The sequence below is a fragment of the Panthera uncia genome (assembly GCF_023721935.1).
Source record: "Panthera uncia isolate 11264 chromosome E2 unlocalized genomic scaffold, Puncia_PCG_1.0 HiC_scaffold_20, whole genome shotgun sequence".
Classification (NCBI taxonomy): Eukaryota; Metazoa; Chordata; class Mammalia; order Carnivora; family Felidae; genus Panthera; species Panthera uncia.
In genome coordinates this window covers 20,716,681-20,740,323 of record NW_026057589.1, presented here as the reverse complement: position 1 = coordinate 20,740,323, position 23,643 = coordinate 20,716,681, and the positions used below count along the sequence as shown (strand labels likewise).

At 45.9% G+C, this 23,643-nt stretch overlaps 1 protein-coding gene and 1 long non-coding RNA gene across 5 annotated transcripts in view; one reads left to right on the top strand and one right to left on the bottom strand.

Annotated features, from left to right (window-relative positions):
• Window positions 1–23,643, bottom strand: part of CDH13 (cadherin 13) — a 1,039,621-nt gene that overhangs the window by 354,510 nt on the left and 661,468 nt on the right. The window contains exon 1 of one of the 4 annotated variants that reach the window (XM_049622723.1): window positions 14,391–15,006. The exons of the other annotated variants lie outside the window; for them this stretch is intronic. Coding sequence (XP_049478680.1) covers window positions 14,391–14,430 — 40 coding nt within the window. The 5' untranslated portion in view covers window positions 14,431–15,006. Of the gene's footprint in view, window positions 1–14,390; window positions 15,007–23,643 lie in introns of those variants that run through there. 4 annotated transcript variants of the gene reach the window in all.
• LOC125916488 (uncharacterized) lies at window positions 15,078–20,576 on the top strand. The gene is made up of 3 exons (XR_007455933.1): window positions 15,078–15,143; window positions 16,626–16,722; window positions 19,418–20,576. It is a non-coding gene; the product is annotated as an uncharacterized LOC125916488 (long non-coding RNA).

Genomic DNA, 23,643 nt, shown 5'->3' with positions numbered 1-23,643 from the left:
GAGTCTATTGTAGCAGTGGCCTAAGAGTGATGTTTCAGGGAATATTGGGCCCCCCAGATGTAGTGAAAAGGTGGGATAGGTATCACCTCTTGAACGCAGATGTGATGGCTGGAGCTGAGGCAGCCATCTTGCAATATGAGGCCGGCCCTGACATCCCTGTGAGACTCAACAGCAGCCACTAAATAACTCCCAAATTGTTGAAGCCATAGTGGGTCAGATTTCCTACTACGTATAGCCAACATAATCCTAAAAATGTATGCTTCCTCATAAAATTAGAAGAAGATACAAAATCTTCCCCGAAGTGTCCACAGAAAGCAAGGGTGCCATATTTCACTGTAGCTTAAATTGGCTTCTCGAGTCCCGAGCAGAGGGCTTTGCTGGTAACACCACTCAAGTAGGGTAGGTGGAGCTGAAAATTCTACTTATTGACGCCTAACCCTTCTTTTATACGAGTTTTAGCTTCGTATTAGAAGAACGTGCACAAGAAATATAGTTTCTTCCATTTAAGAGAGCCCCATCGTGAACCATGGGAAGAGAGCAAGGTTAGTGTCCAGGGGTCTCTAAATAACACCTCTGCTGCTAACGTTGCATTATCCATCGGAATCTCCACCAGAATCTTATTCTCTGTGGCCAGTGGCCCAGTGCTGGTTACCTGGATGGTTCTGATGCTGGGTTTGGCCAAGAGGCCATGGCCACACACGCTTTCTCCATGCTGGGAAAGGCTGATTAATTCTTGTCACAGAAAACGATCCCGTGGGATTCGAAATCCAGCCTCACTTCAAGCACACTGTTTACTGAACATGTACGTGTTTCTATTTTCAGATGAGGAAGGTGAGACTCCGGAATCTAAAGGGATTGTCCCAGCACCCACAGCTAGGAATGGAGATGCCTGCCGTCCAGGTTCATGCTCTCTATGATCCGTGATGATTACCTGCATCCTCCTAACTATCCAAAGGAGCTTCGGGTGAGCCCCAGGTTAGAAAGAAGTCAGTTCTCTCCTCAGTCCAAGTGGAGGCTGGCGAGACACACGGGGAATGTGTTCCCTAGAGCGTCGGCACGCTTCCCTGTCTGGCAGCCTCCCTTGCGGTTACCGTGGGGGCCACATGACTAGTACTGGCCATTGGGTTGAGGACAGAAGCCTGTTTCTCTCCTCGGCTGAGGGAGGTGAGAGCCAAATGTCATCGCCGCCCCCCCACCTTTTCCTCTGATAGAAGTGATGGTGGAGACCATGTGTTCCAGTTATAGTAACTATAAGGTAAAGGTGGAGGCCCCTGTGTGTATCTCAAATTTCTTTACATTGTTAGGGTGTGCAGGTGGTGGGATTCGTTTATTACCGTCGCACAGCGGAACTTACGCTGACTCATGAAACAGGCCTCTGAGATGTGATCAGGCCACCTTGGTTACAGTCGTTGTGCAAAGGAGGCGACTGCAATGGGGAAGCTAGTATAATAGAGGTTCATTTATCACTGGGGTTATTCTGTATCCAAATTGTGGGATGCCTTATTTGCCTAATGAGGCAGACAGTTTCTTAGAATTAACACGAAGGTGTTACTTGCATCACAAAAGTTGGCACTCCTTAATGGAAACGACGATGATATTCTCTCATTTCAACTAATACTTCCAGCTGCTGCCTCTCAAGAATTTTGTACTTTGGTTCCACATTTTTATAGGATGAAATGTTTGCAAAATATATTTGTAAGCATCTGCACGCTGACGGATGCAACTTCATGACCCATTACACTTTCCGTGCAAACGTAGACAGTGGGGCTGCCTGAGCCGGGGGTTGGTTGAGCTGCACCAGTTGCCTGGTTCTGACAGCGGACCAGAAGGGTATCTTTGCAATAAAAATACACATTGGTGATTCAAATGCTTACTGAGCATATACTATGTGCCAGACGCTTTCCTAGAGGTTGGGGGTACAGCGGTGGATAAGACAAAGTTCCTATCTCCCAAGATTTGCATCTGATAGATGGAAATGAACTTTGGAAACGATAGAGCAGTTCATCCGAGGGTACTGAGACAATCTAAAAGCCAAGTGTGTGTCTGGAGAGAGAGAAACGAAAGATCGCAACCAAACTTTCATCCAAATGGACTCATCTAAGTTGTTCTACCATCTGGTCCTGCTCTCCTGTCCAGCCTTCCCTCTGCTGCCCTCCCCTCTCCACTCCTGCTCCACTGACCTACATGCCTATCTCAGAAGTCACCAAGCTTCCTTCCCTCCCATGGCCCTGAGCTGTCCTCTCTGCCTAGAATATACCTTCTTCGTCCCTCCTGGTGTTTACCTTGCTAATGTCCCTTTGTCCTTGAAGCAGTTCGAGGTGTTGACTCCTGCAGGAAGCCTCCTTGGATGGCTCCTACTTTGGCTTAAACCTCCTCGTGATCCCACATTGCTGTCGATACATTTATCTGAATAACCTCCACCCTTTCCTCACTGGCTGGAAGAGTTGATGGAGACCTTGACAGGTGCGTGGGACAAAGGGAGGGGCCGGTGCCTGCTGGTGCCAGACATGGGGTGCCGGGGGAGTGAAGCGGATGTGGCAGGCAGATGAGATGACCGGCACGGTTGGGAGACTGGTCACATTGCGGGACTTGATAAGCCGGTTAGAAAGTCTATTGAGGATAACGTCAGGTTTCTCACTGTTGCAGAAGGTATTTACAAGCCAGAAATGTGGGGCAGCTAGAAAAAGCCCTGAGACACGGGAGTGCACTTGAAGAGATTAGTGTGAAGTTGACATGCACAGGGCACCTGGGGGGCTCGGGTGAGCGCTGACTTTGGCTCAGGTCATGATCTCACAGTTCGTGAGTTCACACCCTGTGTTGGGCTCTGTGCTGACAGCTCAGACCCTGGAGCCTGCTTCGGATTCTGTGTCGCCCTCTCTCTCTGCCCCTCCCCTGCTCACGCTCTGTCTCTGTCTCTCTCTGGAGAAATAAACATTAAAAAAAATTTTTATGTGGTATATGCATAAAAACACAGGCGTAATACAGTTACAAGTTCATGTATATATGCATGTATGTATGTATGAACACACATACCATATACACATGGTAATTTATTGCTTTTTTTTTTTTTTTTTTTGCATTTCAAATGTATTTATCTGTGTGCATATCCTTGCTCTGTCTGCTGAGGGCTTAGAAGCAATGACACATGAGCCATGATACTAAACTCACAACCCAGTCCTTGATCTCTATATACGACCCTCCACTACAAGAACCAAGTGGTTTCAGTTCAGCGTTGGTGCAGGGCAAGTACAATGTGATCCTAGAATATCTTATTTCCCAAGAAAGTAAGAAAATGATCAAAAAATGATGAGGAACTATTGAAAGCCTCAGTATTTGGCTTCCAAACACGACAAAATTTAAGCACAGCATTAAAAAAAGACAGCAACAGAAAACAACCCAATGAAGAGAATTAAAATCCTGTTGAGTCCATACTGATATTTTAAAAATGGTTAAATAATTATACAGTGGAGAAGGATATACACATTACATACATTCTTTTCTTCTTCCTTAACTAAAAAACCTCCCAGAAAACACAAAACCACCTCCAAATCTTGGGTAGTGCCCCCTAATGAAGCATCATGTTTCCTGGTCTATGTGGCCATGTGATTAAGTCTGGCTAATGTGACATCAGTACAGGGGGCTGCGGGTCCACAGTGTGGATGTGAATGCTAGAAGAGTTCCATCTGCCATCCTGAACCATGACATAGCCTCAAGGGTGGAAGCTATGTGTTCAAGGGGCAGAACCTGGTTCCAAACTCATCCTGAGGCTGCCCTATATGACCTCTGCATGTCTTTTATGCAAGAAAAATAAACTTCTCACATCATTTCAGTTGTTTTTCTGCTACGTGTGGTTAAACCTAATCCTAAGTGATGCAGGTCGATAGCAAGATCTCCACTGTATCTTTCTTGTGTTATATCTTAAAAAAAAAAAATCCATCTGGGGGAAGAAATAGGAAGAATGGACTGATGGTCGGTAACCAACGAGGGCTAACCTCCTTCTCCAGTTCCGTATTTTGGGAATCTTAAACACGGAAAAGTACCAAAAAACCCCCATACCATGAAAACCTGTACACCTGCCATATGGAACTGCCAACTGTTAGCACGTTTTCGTATTTGCTTTGTCTTCATTTTACTCAAAGAAATAAGACATTACAGATCTAGCTTCCATCCTTTTATCTGTGATGTCCTGTTCTATACCCATCAGCCTTGTCAGCACAGCCAACTGGTGTATTTGAGCCCGAAACACCTGCCAGTCCTGCCCATCTCAGGTCATCCGGGGCATATTTCTGTTTCCGCGAATAATATATTATGTGCATGTTTTCAATCAAATTTTTACAAATTGCATCACGTGGAATATGTATGGAAGTCGGCGGTCTTCTTTCTGAGCCCCATCTCTTCATTGACTATATAAACACAAACTATTCGGTTCACTTCTTTGTACACCGTAACGTTTTATTCTTTTAATTTTATTTAGCCCTTCCCCTATTGATGTATATTTAGGAAATATCCGATTTATTGCCTTCCTTTTTTTTTTTTTTTTTTTCTTGCGAGTATGGTTGGTTATTCCTTCTGGTAATTTCAACAATCTATGTACTCATTAGTTTCAGAAAGAAATGTAAGAGAACTCAGTAGGTGCTTATAGCTTCACGTTCTCTGTGCAGTACAAATTTTAAAATAGGCAAACAATATGTTGCTGTATTAGAACTTATACCCACAAGATGGTACGTGAGACTGATGCATAGCAAATCTGATGATGATTTGAAGATCCAGGGAAAGTCAGTAGAACACGGCATATTAACCACAAAACACGCATTCTTTTTTTTTAAGTTATTTTTGAAGGAATTTCTAATCTCACATGCAGCCAAAATAATTTTTTTCCCAGCCTTATTGAGGTATAATCGACACATAAAAATTGTGTCTATGTAAGGTATAGCATTTGATGTTTCAATGTATACATACATTGTGAAGCAGCCACCACAAACAAGCTGATGTAGGTGACCTCACGTGTCTCCTGGGGCGCAAGCGTGTTTCTTTCGTGAAGCCTGTTATTACAAGATTGATAAACCAGGGGAACGACAGAGGTGTAGTGTAAATGTTTCAGGAAGGCATGTGGAAACACCTCTTATGACCACGTACATGATGGATACAATGGGAAAAATGTGGGCTGGGGGATCGTACTTACAGGCGAATTTATAACTGTATGGTCAACTTTGTGACAACAGTGTTAACTGATTTCTAGGCAAGGATCTCTTGTGCTGTGACAGCAATCTACAACTTTGTTCCATTCAACAACCTCATTGTTCACCTACCCATCTATACAGCCAGCCAGTGTTTTTCAATGACATTGTACCAGGCACCATAGTGGACACTGGACTTTGAAAGTTCAACAGCATGGGGCACAGCTCTTGACACATGGTGGGCATCCAATTAATGTCTGCTAGTTGGTCAGTGCCCTTCAAAAGTCATATATAGTTACTATGACTTTGATGAAGATTCAGAATACACGCTTATGAGATTTTAGGATTTTTTATTGATTTTTAATTTTTTTAATTGTAATTTTTTTTAGAGAGAGAGCTCCTGAGTGGGAAAGAAGGACAGAGAGAGAGAGAGAGAGAGAGAGAATCTCAAACAGGCCCCATGCTCAGCACAGAGCCTGATGAAGGGCTCGACGCCATGACCCTGGGATCATGATCTGAGCCAAAATCAAGATTCAGACACTCAACCAAATGATCCACCCAGGCGCCCCTATTTTATGATTGTTTTTTTTTAAAGGGAGATGAATACTTAGCAGTAAGCCAGATTAAAGAGACAAAACATCACATTCTTTCCAATGCACGAAGCTAATTAAATGTGGTAAATGTGGCTTCAGGAATAAGCATATGTATATATACATACAAATATGTACACAAACATATGTATGTACTAGTTCTAAGTAGAGAGATGTACCTTGGCTATAATGACATAAAATATATACTGAAATTTCTGGTTGAGCACAAGTTCAGCATGAGCCAATGAATGGTGTCAACTCAGAAGGCCATGAACTCTCACGGACTCCTAGACTAAACTGGGGTGCTGCACCAACCTTTGGGTAATGGTAATGACCCTGTAATGAGTTTACTAAAAATCAAAGGCATTGTCAACAGCACTCTTATGACGAACTGCGCCAGTCTCAATTTGAAGAGGAAGTAACTAAGGCTCACAGAGGCTCAGTAACCTGCCTAAAGTCAGGCAAGTAATAAGAGGGGAAGCAGAGATTCAAATCCAGCCACATTTGGCTCAGAGTCTTAACCACTCCACTCTGCCGCATTACCTCCTGGTTCACGTAGATCCTGCCTGAAGCTGTGGCCAATCCAACTCAATGCGCTCCATTTTGGAGGCGTGGGAAACAAAACAACAGCCCAATAGATTGCCCTTAATCACCACTAGAATGCAATAATGTCCCTATATGAGCCAATATGGCCACAAACCACAAACTCATGGCCTCAGTGGGGGCCTTTCTCAGCATAGCTCTCCAAGAAACTCCTTCCTACTTAAGAGGAAGCTACAAAGTTCAAGTGTCTCCTACTCCTAGTTCTAGTACATTTCCAGGCAAGGCCCAGAGATTCTCAGTCTGTATCTGTCATTGATGGTGGTGTCTACACCTCACAGTTGTTTCAAGGATTAGGGAGAACACATGCGAAGCCCACCGCAACACCCAACACATAGTAGGGGCTCAATAAATGGTAGTGATGATGGTGAGACTGTTGTTCCTGCCTCTGCTGGTGCTGGGAGGCACGTTTCCTGGAAGCTCTTTCCCAAGGTTGTGGGGCCCAAAGGGTCCTCATGAGCAGCCTGCCCTCTTATTTCCTGGAGGAAGAGGTAGATTTCTCTATATACCAACTCATGTGCCTCCCATGAAACCAGGACCTTCAATGGTCTGTGTCCCTCCAGAGGGACACTTTTTTATAATTCATCTGCCCAGAGGGGACACCTTTTTCTAATATTTACAAAGTGCCTCGTTGCTTAGCTGTGCCCCGGGGTCTTCCTACCAGAAAAATTAGACAGCAGGACAAAGACCAATCTCACCTGTCCTACCTTTGACCCTTCTAAGACCTATTCTCCTGACCCCCAAACAAAAGTTTCTGGCTATAATTTTCAAGAAGCAACATAAATGTGAGAGTCATAATCAGGCAGAGGACACAAGAGTCTCCCGGCCGGAGCCTTAGGCTCCCGCTTCTTGATCCAATAACTTCTGTTTTCTTTTTGCGTTTGTGGCCTGTGATTGCATTTTAGAGGATGTGTCACTCCCAGGGGGCACATTAAAGGACTCGAATGAAATACAGCTACAGGAAGACTGACAGTCCCCTCGACTTACAGTAAAGCTAACCAAAGGGCTTGACAGCCCATCAAATGGAGAATTCCAGAAGGAAGACAGACTGCAGCCCATGACTGTGATTTACACCCACAGACGGAGACGGGCTTTCAGACTCAGGAAGAGAGGAGGGAGTGGACCAGTCTTCTTGAGGACACAGGGCGAGCTTCTCCAAGGACAGCCTCCAGATGGACTTCTTATGGGGTGCTCTCTTCCATCGAGCCAGGGGTGCAGGAGACAGGAAGTGAAATCTGCCCATTTCTTCAGGCCTGGGCTCAGCAGCTAGAAAGGGCCACTTTTGCCCTATTCTGTCAGTGAAGGCAGCCACAGAACTCATCTATATTCCAAGGGAGGGGACATCAACCCTCAAAGAATGTGTGGCCCTTTATCCACTGGATACTCCAAAGTCCCTCTCTTCTACTTCCTAAATCTCCCCAAAATATGCCTCATGCTCACTGTCTCCACCATGACCACCTTAGACCAGGCTTTTGTTGACAGTGTAGCTGTCCATCCAGTGTCTGTCTCCTCCTCTGTCCCATCCCTTCGCCCACTCCGCAGCCAGAGAAATTTCTTTCCAGTGCAAATATGTCCACGTTGTGTTTCCACTTGAAACTCACCAAGAGCTCGTCTAGACTTCTTCGTAGAGCAAGCAGCTCTCTGTTTCTCTCTATGCCCTGCCTCTGTTCCCTTGCTTTTGTGAACAACATTCTCACTTTCCTTTGGGACACCACCCTTCTGTGCCTTCTTAGTCCTCGTGGTTCAGAGAGGGCTGGCACCACCTTTCTCCCATGCCTGACTCCAGGAGTGAGCATACGACTCAGATCTGGCCACTCAGAGTTGTCCACACTGGTGCGCACATCCATCATTTCAGAGATGGGCGCACAACTTAAGTGGGGCCATTATATGTAAATAATGCTTCTATAAAGTGTGAGGGGTGGCTGGAGTTGCTAAGGTAGTGGGGAAAATGCCCCGTGACCACCGTCGTTTGCTACCCCTTGGGAAAGCCAACACTGACACAAGTGGAGCCGAGGAATAGTGTGAGAAACATCCTTGATGACATAAATAGACCACCTAGATACAGCCAGTCCTGAAGGCCCTCTTGGCCTTTTAAATGAATGAACCAATACAAATTTTTTTTTTTTTTTTTTTTTTTTTTTTTGGCTTAAACTTGGCTGGGTTTCTGTCGTTAGGAGCCAAAAAAAGTCCTAACCTGCCTACTTCTCATGCTGCCTGCCTCTCTTTGTCACCTGGATTGTGTTGGCGTCTCCAGACCTTCTCTAGCTCCTGGCTTCTCCATAGCTTATGCCCGAGTCGTGCCCTCTTTACCTGTGTTCTCAGATCATGCCTTACTCTTTCAGGTCTTGGTGTATATGTTCTTTCTGCCTAGAACAAGCTTCCAGGGTCAGCCACAGAAGTTTCCTGCTCATCTCTCAAGACTCAACTAACCTATCACCTTCTACCTGGGAGCTTTCCAGGTCTCTTGTCTGCTTCACCACTCCCTCCCCAAACCCCCAGCTTGCTTTGCGCTCAGTGTTCTCCTGGGCTATTTTATTCATTTTTCATCTAGCATTTGGCACATTTTGTTAAGCACTGTATATGTGAAACCCTTTCCTTCATTTTACCCTGAGCTCTGTTAAGGGTCTGATTTGTCATATTCATTTTTGAGCTCCTGGAGCTCCCAGCCCGCTGCCTCACACACAGCAGAAATTCACCAGACATCAGCAGAATGACTACGGTTTCTAATCCACAGATACCTGGTTCCAAGGCTACCGTGGTCTGTGTCACCGCGCACATCAGACCCTCCTTGCAAAGAATTACGCCGACAGCCACAGGCCACGTGCTCAGTCCCTTATCTGCAGTAACCCGAGGGGGTCCCAGCACTTCTTTAAAAATTAATTTGTTCCTTAATTAAGAAACATGCTTATTTCTAATTAACCAACCTTCTATGTAATGTAAACAGATTGTAAGTAGCTAAACAGCTTCGTCTAGATCGTTGCATGTCTGAGAACAGTACAGTGAGACCATTTTTAGCACATCAGCTGGGAGGCCAGGGAATATGTGGAAAGCTCTGACTTGCAGAGACAGAATTAAAAGAACTTAAAGAGAGGGAATTAGGGAATTTGTCAGCTCTTAATCCCTACCCAGCAAATTAAATTGCTGGTACATGATATCATGACACTGTTTCTAGATTTTTTTGAGATGCGATATTCCCACGGTTATTAAAGAGTTGACTCAATTTCTTTGTGGCTCGCGTCCGTGTATATTACGGCTGTGGATGCATGCGCTGCCCACATGGCGATGTGGCAGAAAGTAGACACTCTGAACAGGACCCAAGGTGGTTTGCTGTAGACTCTCGTGGAGGCAGTATATTTACAGTAGGGTAGGTCGGGGTGTGAGAGGAGGCAGGAGGTAAGACACGATGCATTTTTAATGAGAGACCTGTCACTCTTTTGACACCATCAGCCTGTGGGAAAGCATCTGGAGACAGACTAATGGTTTCGTAATAACAAATGGTAATGGAGGAGCACACAGCCCAAGCTGTATTCATTAAACTTCTTCTACCTCGAAACAATTCACTGACCTGGATCCGCTCATATCCTGAAGGGGGTACGGGTTCCAACTCAGACTCTCTTTACGCCTTGACAATGCAAGACGCACAGCCCAGGAAAACTCTCGCTGGGGACTGTTTTCTACCTACACGTTACAGCATGGAGTTAAGTATTTGTGGACGCAGCAGCACGTATACTGATGGTGGACTTTTTCAACAGAGAAAACATGGTCTCTGCAAAGGCCTGAATAAAAACTAACTAACGGTCTCCACAGCGCCAACAGCAAGTATCTCTGAGTTTAGAGACCAATGGAGATGCTAGGAATCTTCTCCAAGGTTATGTAGTCATTCATTCACGGTGATTACATGGGTGCAAAGAAATTCCCTACCTTGAGAGAAATGTAATTATATTTAGATACATCCGTAGCACACTGTTGATGCTGCCAAAATTCCAGAATTTTCAGGCCAAGGGATTGGACTTTTTTTTTTTTTTTCTTTTCCCACTCAAAACACGTGAGTCTGTCTTTGCGTTAGGTCACAGCAGCGAGAACATGTCGGAAGGTTTCCCTCGTGTATGGAATATCTTCAGCCTGACCTGTGGGCCTGCCCACCTCACCGTGCCCCACACCACCCCGGGTCATTGCAGGCTGGCCTGAATGGACGGCACTAGACCTCTGGCCTCCTCTGGGCTTGGCGATCAGAAGGTGTGGCAGTCGAATGAGGTCAGGGTGTTTATTTCCCTGCATCTCCCCCTTCTGGGTTGCCCTGGGCCAGCAGTGTCCCCGACTCCAGGTCTCTGTTCCTCCCAAAGTGTCCCTCTCTACACGACTCTCTTTCTAGGTCTGAACATCCCCTCATTCCCTAGGGCTCGGGATGATAACAGCTTTGTGGTCACTGGCTCAGGTTACACCCCCCATCCTTAACAATTTACCTTTAACACAGCACCCCGCCCCTGCACTGTCTTCATTTGAGTGCACCCTCTGTTTCTTATTGAGACACTGTTACACGCAGCAAGCATTTTCAATATCATTTTTCAAATATTTGCTCAGTATCCTAGAAATCTCCAAATGCTCCCCAACTCTGATCCTGGAAAAGCTGTCAGAACCAACATTAATTTTGGTGACATAAATGACCGAGTCTATTGCTGCCACTAACTATTTAGGAAAAATGACTCTAGTATTTTATTTCTGTTGATACCTTATACCATTTCTGTTGATGTTTTATAAAGGTTCACTCGACTTTGCGAAATGTCCGTTGCCTCGCTTCCCTGGGTGATATTAATAGAAAATGAGGACTCCCCCTATGTGTTGTGCTAAAGTGAGCCCAGTTTAATTCCATTCCTTGTTTGTGGTCTGCAGGACTCTCCCCAGAAAGCAGAGGTGAGTTATGTCTTCCTGGATCTTCCACGGCTGGGATAGACCTGATGCACGATGGATTCCGCATAGATATTTCTTGCAGTGAACTTGGGGGGATGAACGGCACAGGGAGAAAAAACGCTCTCATGCCAAGTAACCTGGCTTGTGCATTAGAGCCTTCATGATCTGAGCTAGAACACAGTGGGTGTGAGAACTGACTCAGAACCAGACTGCCTGGGGTTTCTGTCTCTGCCCCATCTTCTACCTGAGACTCAGCGTTCTCATCTATAAAGTGGGGATGCAGTGGGTTGATGAGCCTGCTGCAAAGGGTGAATGTGAACCTTAGTGCACTGTCGGCCCACGGGGAGCACTCCGTGTATGCTCTGCTTGCTGAAGCTTCAACCCAGCAAACATCTCCTAAACACCCACTTAGGTGGACCATCCCATCTACCCAAGGTCATTCTTGTGCATTCACAGCAGTGTCTCAAGTATACCTGGGAGATGATTAGGTAACATTCATTGAACACATTAGCTCTGGTCTTCATAGCCTTCCTACCGTGTGGGTCTCCCGGGGTCACCCCGAGGAGATTCCATTTGGAGGTGACGAAGGTTTCCCACATTCCGGCCACTCAGGGACTACTTTATCGTGTTCACTGACGGTACCCCTATTTGTTTATTTTTCAATATGCTTTAAATTTATCTCGAAAATTCAACCTGGCTCTAAGACACATTATGAAAAAAAATCATGGGAATGATATACTAGGTATTGTTCAGTTATGCATCAAAATAAAAAGCTATTAAAATCATAAAAGTTCATCACTTTGCCACCTAAAATTATCTTTCATACTGGCAGAGGCATATACAATGCTTGTATCAGGAAACAATGGGTTTTCAGAAAGTACGTCTGTGACAGGGAGGAGAAAAGAGTATGTGATAGCACGTAAGGAAAGGAAAGCGGGAGGCGGCCAGTTCTCTCTTGTGAGGACTCGGAGACCTGGCTACGTCTGTCCACCAAAAGGACAGAGATGATGAAGAATGTGAGTGAAGGGCAGGAAGGAGAAGGTGGTCACGAAAGAGCACGGCCATGGAGACTCACCAGAATACAGAATTAAAAATACAGGGATCCCAAAAAGGAGGAGGTGACTTCTTTCCTGAGATATTTGAGAGGCCAGAGAGGTTGGAGCGTAGGGAGATAGAGGCAGAAGAGATACAGGCTTGTGGAGATCATCCCAGATGGCCTTGACTGTGTTCTCAAAGTAGAGGGCGGGACCAGCAGCAGAGCAGGGGTGGAGAGACAAGCCAACCAGGGGGCTGCATGCGTGACGTCATTTCACTCAGACTTTGGTTCCACGGTAAGTGTCACACACACGGGGCAGGCTCAGCAGGGGTGGCTACTGCTTCTAGGGAAAGGACGCTGGTGTCGGTCATGGCAAGTGCCCCTACAGAAGTGGCCTGTGGTTGGACAGGACAGAGGTTGAGACTAGAAGCGATTCTCCTGTTACCATAGAAGGGAAGAGACGGGTCTGGCCCTAAATGCCATCGTTTATCATCAACAATGATGGAAGAAGGCATTCTTGATGGGGAGATACAGTGCCATTAGGCAATGAGTCCATTTTCCAATGTTTAAGAAAAAAATGGTGAAAAAGCCAATGATGACTCAGACAGAAGACGGTTCTACAAGGAAAGACATATATCCTAAGTTGTGGCTTCTAGCAAGCAGTCGTATTACTTCCCTAACTGCTATGTAGGAAAGGCAGACCTAAATCAAATGGGCATTTGGGGCAATACCGCATTAATACGTGATGTGTCAGCTTAATAGCTGTCCATGTACATACAAATACTTGCAGAATTATGAAGGCATAGGAAACAGAGTGTGAGCATTGGACTGAGGCAGCTACACCATGAGAACCCAGCTAGGACATTAGTCACTGAAACTATAAAATACGTATAGTAGCGTCTATGCTCAAAGAGGATTTTCGGCAAGGCTGCTGGGTACACGATCCACATACTTATTTCTATGGGATCTAAACAAGCTGAACTCACGGAGACAGAGAGTAGAACGGTGGTTGCCAGGAGCTGGCGGGTGGGGGCGGGGGGCAGGTACCGGTCAAAGGGAACAAACTTGCATTTGGAAGGTAAGTTCTGGAGATCTAATGCACAGCATAGCGATGGCAGCCAACAGCACGGTCTTCCAGACTTCCAAGTTGCTAAGAGACTAGATCTTAGTTGCTACCACCACCAAAAAGAAAGGATAATTAGGAGATGCGATGGAGGCGTCAGCTAACACTACAGCGGTCATCATATTGCAACCTATAAATGCATCGCATCAGCCCAGTGTACATCTTAAACTTGTACAATGTTGTACGTTAAACTTACAGAATTGCTGACTGGTAATAACCCATCGTCCACCAACTTAGGAACAGACACATAAAATATAATGAAATGATAACGTAAAGATGTAAATAAAATAATAATGCATATAACGGAATATCTGGCAATAAAAAGATATGGGGTGATGAATGCTGCAATGTAGCATAACCTTTAAAGCCTTACGCAAAGGGGAAAATGCCATTAAAAGACACATGGTACAGGATTCCATTTATATGAAGCGTCCAGAATGGGCAAATCCATGGGACAGAGAGTAGGTTGGTGGTTGTCTAGGGCTGGGGGAGTTTGGGAGGAATGAGAAGTATAATGAACGCAGGGTTTCTTTTGGGGGTGACGAAAATATTCTAAAACCCATTGTAGTGACGGCTGCACAACTTTATGGATGTACCACAAAACACTGAACTGCCCGCTCTAAACGGCTGAGTTGTACAGCATGTGAATGATCTCGTGATAAAGCTGTCACATATAAAAACAGACAGGAAAAAGACTGGAAGGATTAAGCATGCCGTTGACCAAATGTGTGCTAGGTGTTGGCAAATACGTGTTAGGTGAAGGGGCATTTGTCTGCCTTCTTGATTGCGCCCATGCACTGAGCGCTCCCAAGAGAGCCATGCTGTTCCTCTTTCTGTTCCAGAATTCAGACATCGTCGGAACACTGGAGGGGAAGATGGGCCAGGAGAGATTATGCTCCCAAACAAGGATGCTATCAGGAAGGGTGACTCCACACACACACACATTCCACACGCACCTTGCAGGAGAGCGTGTAGGGAGACCTTGAAAAGCGCCATGACGCCGAGCCCAGGGACTGCTGTGCTGTTAAGTCACCTCAGGTTTCGCTGAACTGCATTAACGATAGTGGGTTAACCCAGTTGCGGGGATGATGTTTTCTTTCAGGGTCTTGTCCTCATCGAATTCCAGCACCTTGTGAAAGATGTCTGCTCTGGGAGAGGGAGGTGAACGGTGGCAAGGGGCGAGGTCGCTTCTGAAAGCCCAGTGGGCCTGGGGACCTGTCCGTGGACCTCCTGGATGCAGTCAGCGTGACCTCCTCAGCGGACAGTTCGCTGTAATTAGTGGTGTCACGTGACTATCAAAAGAGTTAACAATTAAAGAAGCTTCGCTCGGATGTGTTGCTAAACATGTCCTGAAGGTTGTTTCTGATGCTGTTTTCATTTAAGAACGATGTTGGTGTGGGGTTGCATTTGGAGTTGAACTTGGGACGGTTGTTAAAGCAGTTCGCGAGCTCGAGTGGTTCTCCTTTGTTCTGTCATTTGGTTGGCCATTTCTGTTTTCATTCTTGGGAAAAGCAACTTTGCTCGCGGCTGGCATGGAAGTGAATAAACCAGATACTGCGTTCCTTTTCTATTTCTGCTGTAACAAATTACCACCAAGTAGCGGCTTCAAGGAACACCCATTTATGACCTCACAGCGACCGTGGGGTAGAGGTCTGGGCACAGCGAGACTCACCTGGGTGTCACAAGGCTGAAATCAAGGTTGGCAGCAGGTCTGTATTCTTTACTACTGGCTCTGGGGAAATCCTTTCCAAGCCCGGTCAGGGTGTCAGCAGAATGAATTTCCTTCCCACGCTTTCCACGTGGCCCCACCCCATCCTCAAGCCAATGACAGGTGGAGTCCTTCTCAGGAGTTAGGACTGTCTGAACCAACCTCTGCCTCCTCTCTCCTACTTCCCTCTTCTACTGCTTCTCTTACTCACTGTTCTGCCTGCCTCTTCCACTTTTAAGGGCTCAGGTGATTATTTAGATCCACCTGGAGAATCCAGGATAGTCTTCCTATTTTAACGTCAGTTGATTCATAACTTTACGGTAAACCTTGGATTGCGAGTAACTTGTTTTGCGAGTGTTCCACAAGACGAGCAAACACTTCTAATAAATTTTAACTTGATGAACGAGCGAGGTATTGTAATATGAGTAGCACGTGTTGCCAAATGTCACATGATCACAACTGAGCCAATGGTTCTTGAAATGTGCTTTGATATACGAGTGCTTTGAATTACAAGCATGTTTCTGGAACAAATTATGCTTGCAAACCATGGTTTTACTGTATTTGCATTGGCAAAATCTCTGGCTGTGTAAGGCAACATAATCGCAAGTCTAAGACCAGAGGATGGAGGTCATGGGGTCAAGGTCAAGATTCTGCCTACAGTATCATGGTGGTTCATTTTAGGTGTCAATTTGACTGGGACACAAGGTGCCCAGACATTTGGCCAAATATTGTTCTGGGTGTGTCTGTTAGGGTATTTCTGGGCGAGATTAACATTTGAAATAATAGATGGAGTAAAGCAGATTGCCCTCCCCAAAGTCTTGGGGCCTCACCGGATCAATTGAACACCCGAATAGAACAGAAAACCTGAGCAAAAAGGAACTCCTCCTGCCTGACTACTTTGAGCTGGGACACTGGTTTTTCCCCACCTTCAAACTGAAACATCACTCTTAATAGATCTCAAGCCTCCTGGCATTTGGGATAGAATTACAGCATCGGCTCTCCCGGGTCTCCAGCTTGCTGACTACAGACCTTGGAACTTTTCAGCCTCCATAACTGTGGGAGCCAGTTTCTTATTAGCTATAGATATAGACCTACAGTACTGATTCTGTTTCTCTGGAGAGTCCTAGTACAAACGTCTATAAAAGAAAGTCCAAAATTATCACCCACCTTTCACTGGTCCCTAGACTAATCAAGTTCTGGCTCCGTTTTTCCTCTGACCTAATGGTAAAAGCCATCATGCATTTAAAGTCACGTTTTCTGTCTTGCATAGCAATTTTCATTTAGACTCTTTTATACTGATGTATTCACGTGGTATAAGGAAGATACAGAGGCCAAGTCGTGAGATCCCAGTAAGGTCCCTGCCCACTACCTTCCAGGTCTTTATCTGTAAATGAGAATTCTTTTATCTGTTTTCGGGGATGAGGCAAGGCTGAAATGAGGTGATGTGTATGAAACCCTCAGCTCAATATCCTGTGTGTGACAGTTACGGCGAAGCTGGGCAGCTACCAGACAAGAGGAGAGTGAGGCAGAGACTACCTGGAGAGTAAAACCGCAGCAACGGTTGTGACTAACAGTCCTTGGTAAGAGGCACAGGCACAAAATCTGTCATTTTCCGTCTGGACTTATTATGTCCACCTTCAGGCTCCTGGCTGGTCAATTTCCTACCAAGGACCTGGTCAAAGGGCTGATCTTCATGAGAACAGGGGAAACCCCAAACAATGGAAACTCCCAACACTCCTGGCTTAATATTTATGGAACAGTTAAATTCCCTCAGCAAGGTTTTTATTCTTTGAGTATTGATGAGCTTTGTGAAGGAGACTAGCGGGATCTGGGTGGATGCAGGAGGAAGGAGGCAGTCCAGAGGTATCGATGGTGGGGTCCCTGTGCCCAACTTCTTCACGAGTCCCCTCCCTCCGTGGCTGGACTTGATGCTCACCAAGGTCAAAACTCTACCTGACACTGTACAACCTTCTCTGACGTTCACTGTCTTGTTCCCAGACAATCTTATATTCAACCTGGAGCTCTAACCGCTCCACTGTGAGGGGGGAGGCATGCCTGCTCAGGTACCTCGTGATCCAGTCGTTCACTGGCTAAAAGCTACCTTTCCAACGTACCTACCATATCCTGCATGCCAGGTTCACGGAACAGCCTGCCCGGAACAGATTCTCCGGGACTGCCTCTTCTTGGAGACTGACGAGGCCATTCACGGCTTAAAGTCTCTGAGAACTTGAACAGTAAAGAAACCAGTCTAATTTTGTTTTTTTTCCTTTATTTAGCCAAGAAATCCTTTCGGTGATGCCCCCCAACTCACTCTCAAACTTACAATAAAATCATGGAAAATGCTGGTTTCTCCTGCATTTTAACCTTCTAAAAGTTGGGTACATCTCTTAACCTTTGGGGTCCACGTGGGGACCAGTCATGGCTAATCCCAGATCTATTCCCAATTTTCTCCTCCCTAGCCCACCCTGTTGATGAACACACATGTGTGCATACACACACGTATACATGTGCACATACACATATGGAAATATTGGTTTACACATGGCTTTTCTTGCAGCCAGGGGTAATCACATGATTGCCAGAGTTCTGCTCTGGGGAGTTGTTAAGAAAAGACTATTTTGGTAAAGTCTTTGCATCTCTAATGAAAAGGGAGAGACATGTCTCCTGCCCCCTTTTTCTTCTTCCTTTAGACATAGCTGTGATTTTAGAGCTGTGACAAGTCTCACAGCCACAAGAGAAAGGTCAGAGACTCACAGAGATGCTATCAAATCGGTGAAGCGACAGAAGCGGCCACCCACCTCTCAGCTTCTGGAAATGTGAGAAAAATCAACCTGAGATGTTTAAGCCACATTAATTGCCTTTTTGTTACCTGCAGCAGAAAGCATTCCTTGCTGATACATTGCAAGATGAATTTCATCCCTAGATCCCTGGTTACGGTTTTTCTAACTCTAGAATAATTTTTCTCTTGGATGGGGTGTTTGCCCTTTTGTGATGTAACTTGACCTTACTCCTTAACTTGTAATTAGGACCAGGCACGGCTGGACTGTCTCATGCTATAAGGTGTCATCCCCATGGACAGCCATGACCTAGACTTGCTCCTCAGATTGCAAACTCTTAAGCTGAAGCCCCACTGCACTTTTCATTGTTTGCCTGTTAAACATTTCGAATGGAGATGCAAATAAAATAAGCAATAAAATAAACATTTCGAATTGAGATGCAAAGCCTTGGCCAGGAAACAGCCCTGAATGCTGTTTCAGAGACCACTGAATCAGGGTAAAAAAAAAAAAAAAGTCTTTCTGTGGAGGATAAGCAGGAATACTAAGAAGTAATTAACTCATACCAAGACAAAGGACACTCAGCCTCTTTAGAGGAAGATGAGCTTTGAGATCAGAAAGATCCAGACTCCCAGTTTCTCCTCTGAGTATGTGTTGTCAACCTCTCTGAGCTTATGCTTCCTCATCTGAAACACGGACATGATGATAATCGGCATCACTGAGAGGAAGAAATAGACGCATCCAGAAGTACCTATTCTGATGTCTGTCACCTACGAGGCAAGCTGTGATGGCTCGTTGGAGTAGCGGAGATGTCTGCTTGATGTGGTGCCTAACAGCCCAGGTCAAGGGGAAAGGATCGAGGATGAGTAAGTGTTTTTTACTTCTAAACCTTGCTGAAGTAAGTCAGAAAGACCCTACGATGGTCGTTTTCAAAGGCTGTCTTTCATTAAAGCTCATACACCCAACAGTGACGCTGTCAAAATGGGAATATACTTGGGTTGATGAAAGTAAAGGTCTCAGATATACTTTATGAATATATGGATACCGGTGGAAATTTACGAGGGAATATCTAACTTGAACCTTTGGTAGGTTTCCAGAAACTTGACAAAATAGTGCAAATTGGATTTTTTTTTTCCAAAAGACATTTTTGGGATACCTGGTGAGCAAACTCCTTAGAAAACACTTAGGCATAATTCTTCTACTTAATCAGTTGGAATCGTTACTGACGGGGATTCCTTAGGGTGACAAACAGTAAAGTGGATGACAAGGAGGTGTGTTATAAGACAGCCCACCCAACACAGGGAGGGACTATTTCCTGAGGGGCCACCATGTATGGGGCTTGCTACCAAGAACTTCCATGTATTATCTCATTTAATTCTTGTAAGTAGAGCTTAGGTATACTTTATGTAAGGGCCATGTTCTTGACTATGTCAAATAATTGAAAATGTGCATAATTCAAGAGTACTCTTGACAAAGAATGTTATGTCTTCCTCTTTACCAGCTGAGGCAGCAGTGAGTGTGGCCAAGGCTGATATAAGGAGCGGACCCTGTCTTTGGCAACAAGAAGAAACGAAATACTGACCCGTGTTGCATTCGACCCAGCATCATAGAAACATGGTGCCGTGGGAAAGAAACCAGTCACAACATACCACCTCCTGTGGGATCCCATTTATGTGAAATGCCCAGAACGGGCAAATCAAAAGAGCCAACGGGTAGACCCGTGGTCTCCTGGGACTGGGCAATTTGGGGAGAAAGTGGGGAATGAGTTCTGATAAACACAGGGCTTCCTTTGAGGATGACAGAAATGTTTCTAGACGTGTGCCCAAGTGAGACTTTACAAATATTTCCCATATTGCATCATTTCAAATCTGCCTAATTGCAACTCATACAGAATGCTGCCACCGTGGACTATCACCAACGCAAAATGAAGGAAGAGATGCTCGAATTCACACAGCTGATAAGAGGAAGGGCCAGGATTGGAACCCAGCTTTGCTGGCGGGCAGACTTCTTCCTTCCCTTGCAAGATGCTAGCAGCGGCACTGTGCCCTACCACTGGGGGGAAAAGGCGTCTGGCAGCCGCTAATGTTTATGGCACATGTAGTATTTATTTTGTTCGGCGTGGTGCTCCAGGCTTGATATCTGCTACCCTTTGGGGGCATTACCATTATCCCCCTTCTGCAGAGGAGTTATGCAAAGCTCAGAGAGGTAAGACGCCATGTTCAAGGGCTCTCAATTATCAATGGAAACATAACTGAAAACCAGACCTTTTGGACACGGGAGCCAGTGGTCTCGACCCCTGGGCTGCACTCTTGTTAGAACACATCGATCTCCCCAATGAACTGACAGGCACATCCTGAAGATGCATGTCCAGTTGACTCCCTGACAAGCCCAAAAATTAATATTCTGTGAAAACCTTCTAGAGCCCTCTTAACATTCCCTGTATCTTTCCCCTTCCTCCCTAGTCCTTGGGATGTGGATACTGATGTAAATGGCAGCCACACGATGATGCGCATTATTGGAGCATTTTCGGACAATCGGGGCTGGACTCTGATCTGAAATGACTGTGACAAGAGAAAATGAAAACCGCTATGCTAAGGAAGTTTCCATCAAGGGGCACTGGGTATGTTTTTAATCTAATAAAGAATACCTAAGGACAGAGACCTCAGAACGCTTTCTGGAAAGAACTCTAAGATAATGGAGGAGACAAAGACAATTTTTGCTCCAATAAAGGCTCAATTTTCTGACTACCATACAGAGGCAGGTGGTATGAAACACAGGGTTTGAATGTCTCGGGCAGCACAGCAGTTGAAAAGCATGACTCGGAGTCCAATTGTCTTGGCTGTAATTCTTACTCGTGGACTGACGCTGGGTATGTCAGCTGTTATTAGATTTGGTGACGAGCACAGAGGAGCCAACATAACAGTGAGCTCAATGAGACAGAAGTTCATTACTGTCTCATGTAAGACACTTCTGGAGAGAGGCAGTCCGGGGCTGCTGTAACATTCCACGGGCAACAGAATCCTGTCCCTGTCTGTCTTTCGCCACCTTCTTAGGACACAGTTTCCACCCTCAAAGCCACCTTGTGAAACACAGCGCCTGCCTGAGGTCTAGCCCCCAAGACCTCATTCCGGCCAGGACAAACGGGCAACCTTCCCAGCTCCCGTGGCCCCCAGCTCATCTCGGGAACGTGACAAAATGCCGTGCTTGTAGCTCGCTGGCTGGGACTCTACCACACGGCCACACCTAGCCGCAATACGGTTTTCACGCGGACACAATGACGCTGTCGTATGTTGGGGTTCGTTACTAATGGAGAGAAGAATGGGTATTGAGGGAGAGGGCTCCGCTCGCCTGGGAAAATTGTTTTCTAACCTCCCTAAGCTTCAGTGTCCTCCCTGGAAACATGGAGATGATCACACGTCTGTGTGTAGGATACCTATGGTGAGTCAGGGAGACCATGCACAGGAATCCCTTGGCATAGGGCCTCATCCCAGCTCCCACTCACGCAGTGCTCACCGCTACCCGCAGCTACATGCTGCTGGACCGTCCTCAGAGGAACAGGCTGGCCGGAGCTCACCCCGAGACTCGCCACAGAGAGGCACTAGCCAATGTCCGTGCTCCTCCAGATTCCAGATGTGCCATGCACAGCCCAAACTCTTCATTTCCTCCTCTGGGCGGGTTTTCTTAACCTTGGGAGTGCCGACCTCTTGAGCCCAATAATCCTTCATTGGGGGCTTGTCCTGTGCGCCACATCCCTGGCCTCTACCCGCTAGATGCCAGTGGCGCTTTCCCCTCCCTTAGTGGGGTGACCCAAAGTGTCTGGGGGCTGGGAAGAAGGTAAGTCGTCTGCAGGTGAATCACTGCTCTGTAGTGTCTGAATCCACATGACGTGCCTCAGCAATAGCCTAGGTCCCTTGGATTATCTCTTTTAAGTGGATGGGTCGACATTTCAAGTTAAAACATGTCAAAGGCACTTTCCCAAACTGGTAGAAATCCAACCAGCCATTCTTGAATGGTGCATCACACACAGGAAACACCTAGTTAACTTAATTTCCTGTATGTAAGTTACTGTGCAAGTCCTCACCTCTAACCCTGGCTGAGAACCCTAGTGTGAGCCGACGTGCACAGAATCTCCTTAGCAGGAGAGGGGGCGAGATCACAGAAGTGGGAAGAAACGCAGAGGGACAGATGGCCAGCAGCTCATTGAGTCTAGCTTTGACGGCCCAGGGGACAGACCCTCCATCAATCTGGATAGAGACCTTTCTCAAAGACACAGAGGCCAACCACAGAGTCAGGAGCCCTGCCCTGCCCTCCCCACCGAGACGGTCTCTGGGTTAGCGACCCCTCCCAACCACAAACACAGCGGATACAAACTGCGACATGCTGAACACAAGCAGAAATCTGGAACAAGAAGAAAACACTGAAAATCCCCCAAACCAAACTTTTGAGCAATCTTTGAAAAGAGCCAGTCTTCTGAATAATAAAATAGCTTTGGGTACTAGGCTTGGCTTGAAAAAAAGATGCAGCCATAATTACAGCGAGAAAGCTGTGAGTCTATTAAAATTTTTTTCTTTGATACATGAATTGAAAACTCAATTCATGACCTATATTTTATAAAACATATACTTGAAAGGGATTTTATACGCCCTCTTCCCATGGAGCTCAGAATATTAAATCTATTCCATTTACTTATGAAGGGAGGTGGTTCTATACATAAATTACTCAGGGCTTCTCTTAGTCTACTGTCCATGTATTAAGGTGAAGGGATTCACAAGTATTTGTACAGACGGATGGAAACAGCATTCTGCCCTCTGCTCTTGGAAGGGACGGTGTTCTTAGCACAATGGTGCTGCAGTAAAAGCTGGTTTATCAAGCTCTCTGCTGATTATAAATCTTTTCTAACTGACATTTGTAGACTATCTTGACTGATGGTCTCGCATGCCTTATGAATCTTCGAGGAGAGTCCTCCCTGAGCCTCCCCGAAACTACCACTAGGGGGGGGATCTGGCTCTGTTTGAGGAGGCTCCCGCCAGTAACTAAGGGTTGCTCTGAGTTACCTGACCGGCGAGGCTATAAGAAAACCACTTCCCTTCTTCCTTCTCCTTCATCTACACACACACACACACACACACACACACACACACACACACACCCCTCTACACACGTGTGAATGCACACAGATATATACTCACATATGCATGTAAGGAAATGTTCTCCAGGCTCAGGGCGGCAGATTTGAAATGATCTTAACCTTTCCAAGGATGACGCAGTTAAAGGACAGTGGGTGTTGCAGACAGAGAGAAGACCAAAGGGCACAGGAGTTAGTCTGAATTTGAACCCCAGCTTCATCACCCATTGGCTGTGTGACTTTGGGGAAGGAAACCTAAGCTCCCTGAACTTCTGCTTCCTCAGTTGAAAAAGGACTGGAAGGATTTCATCGAGAGACAAGTGTAGAACCTAGACCAGTATCCAGTGCTAGAAAAATTACCCTGGTGGCTTGCACTGCTTCCTTAACCAGGGGCAGGAACCATTTCCCTCCCTCATTCCTAAGGAGATGCTCCCAGGGGCTCCTGCCTTTTTCTCCTGTGCGGGAGTCTGCAGACTCTATGGAGTCAGGGTCCGTGTTTGTTCCGTGCACCCCCTGTTCCAACGTCATGCTTCCCGAGCAGCAGCACATTCTCATACCTAACAGGCACTCCAGAAATATTTGTTGGAGTAATGAAGAAATTG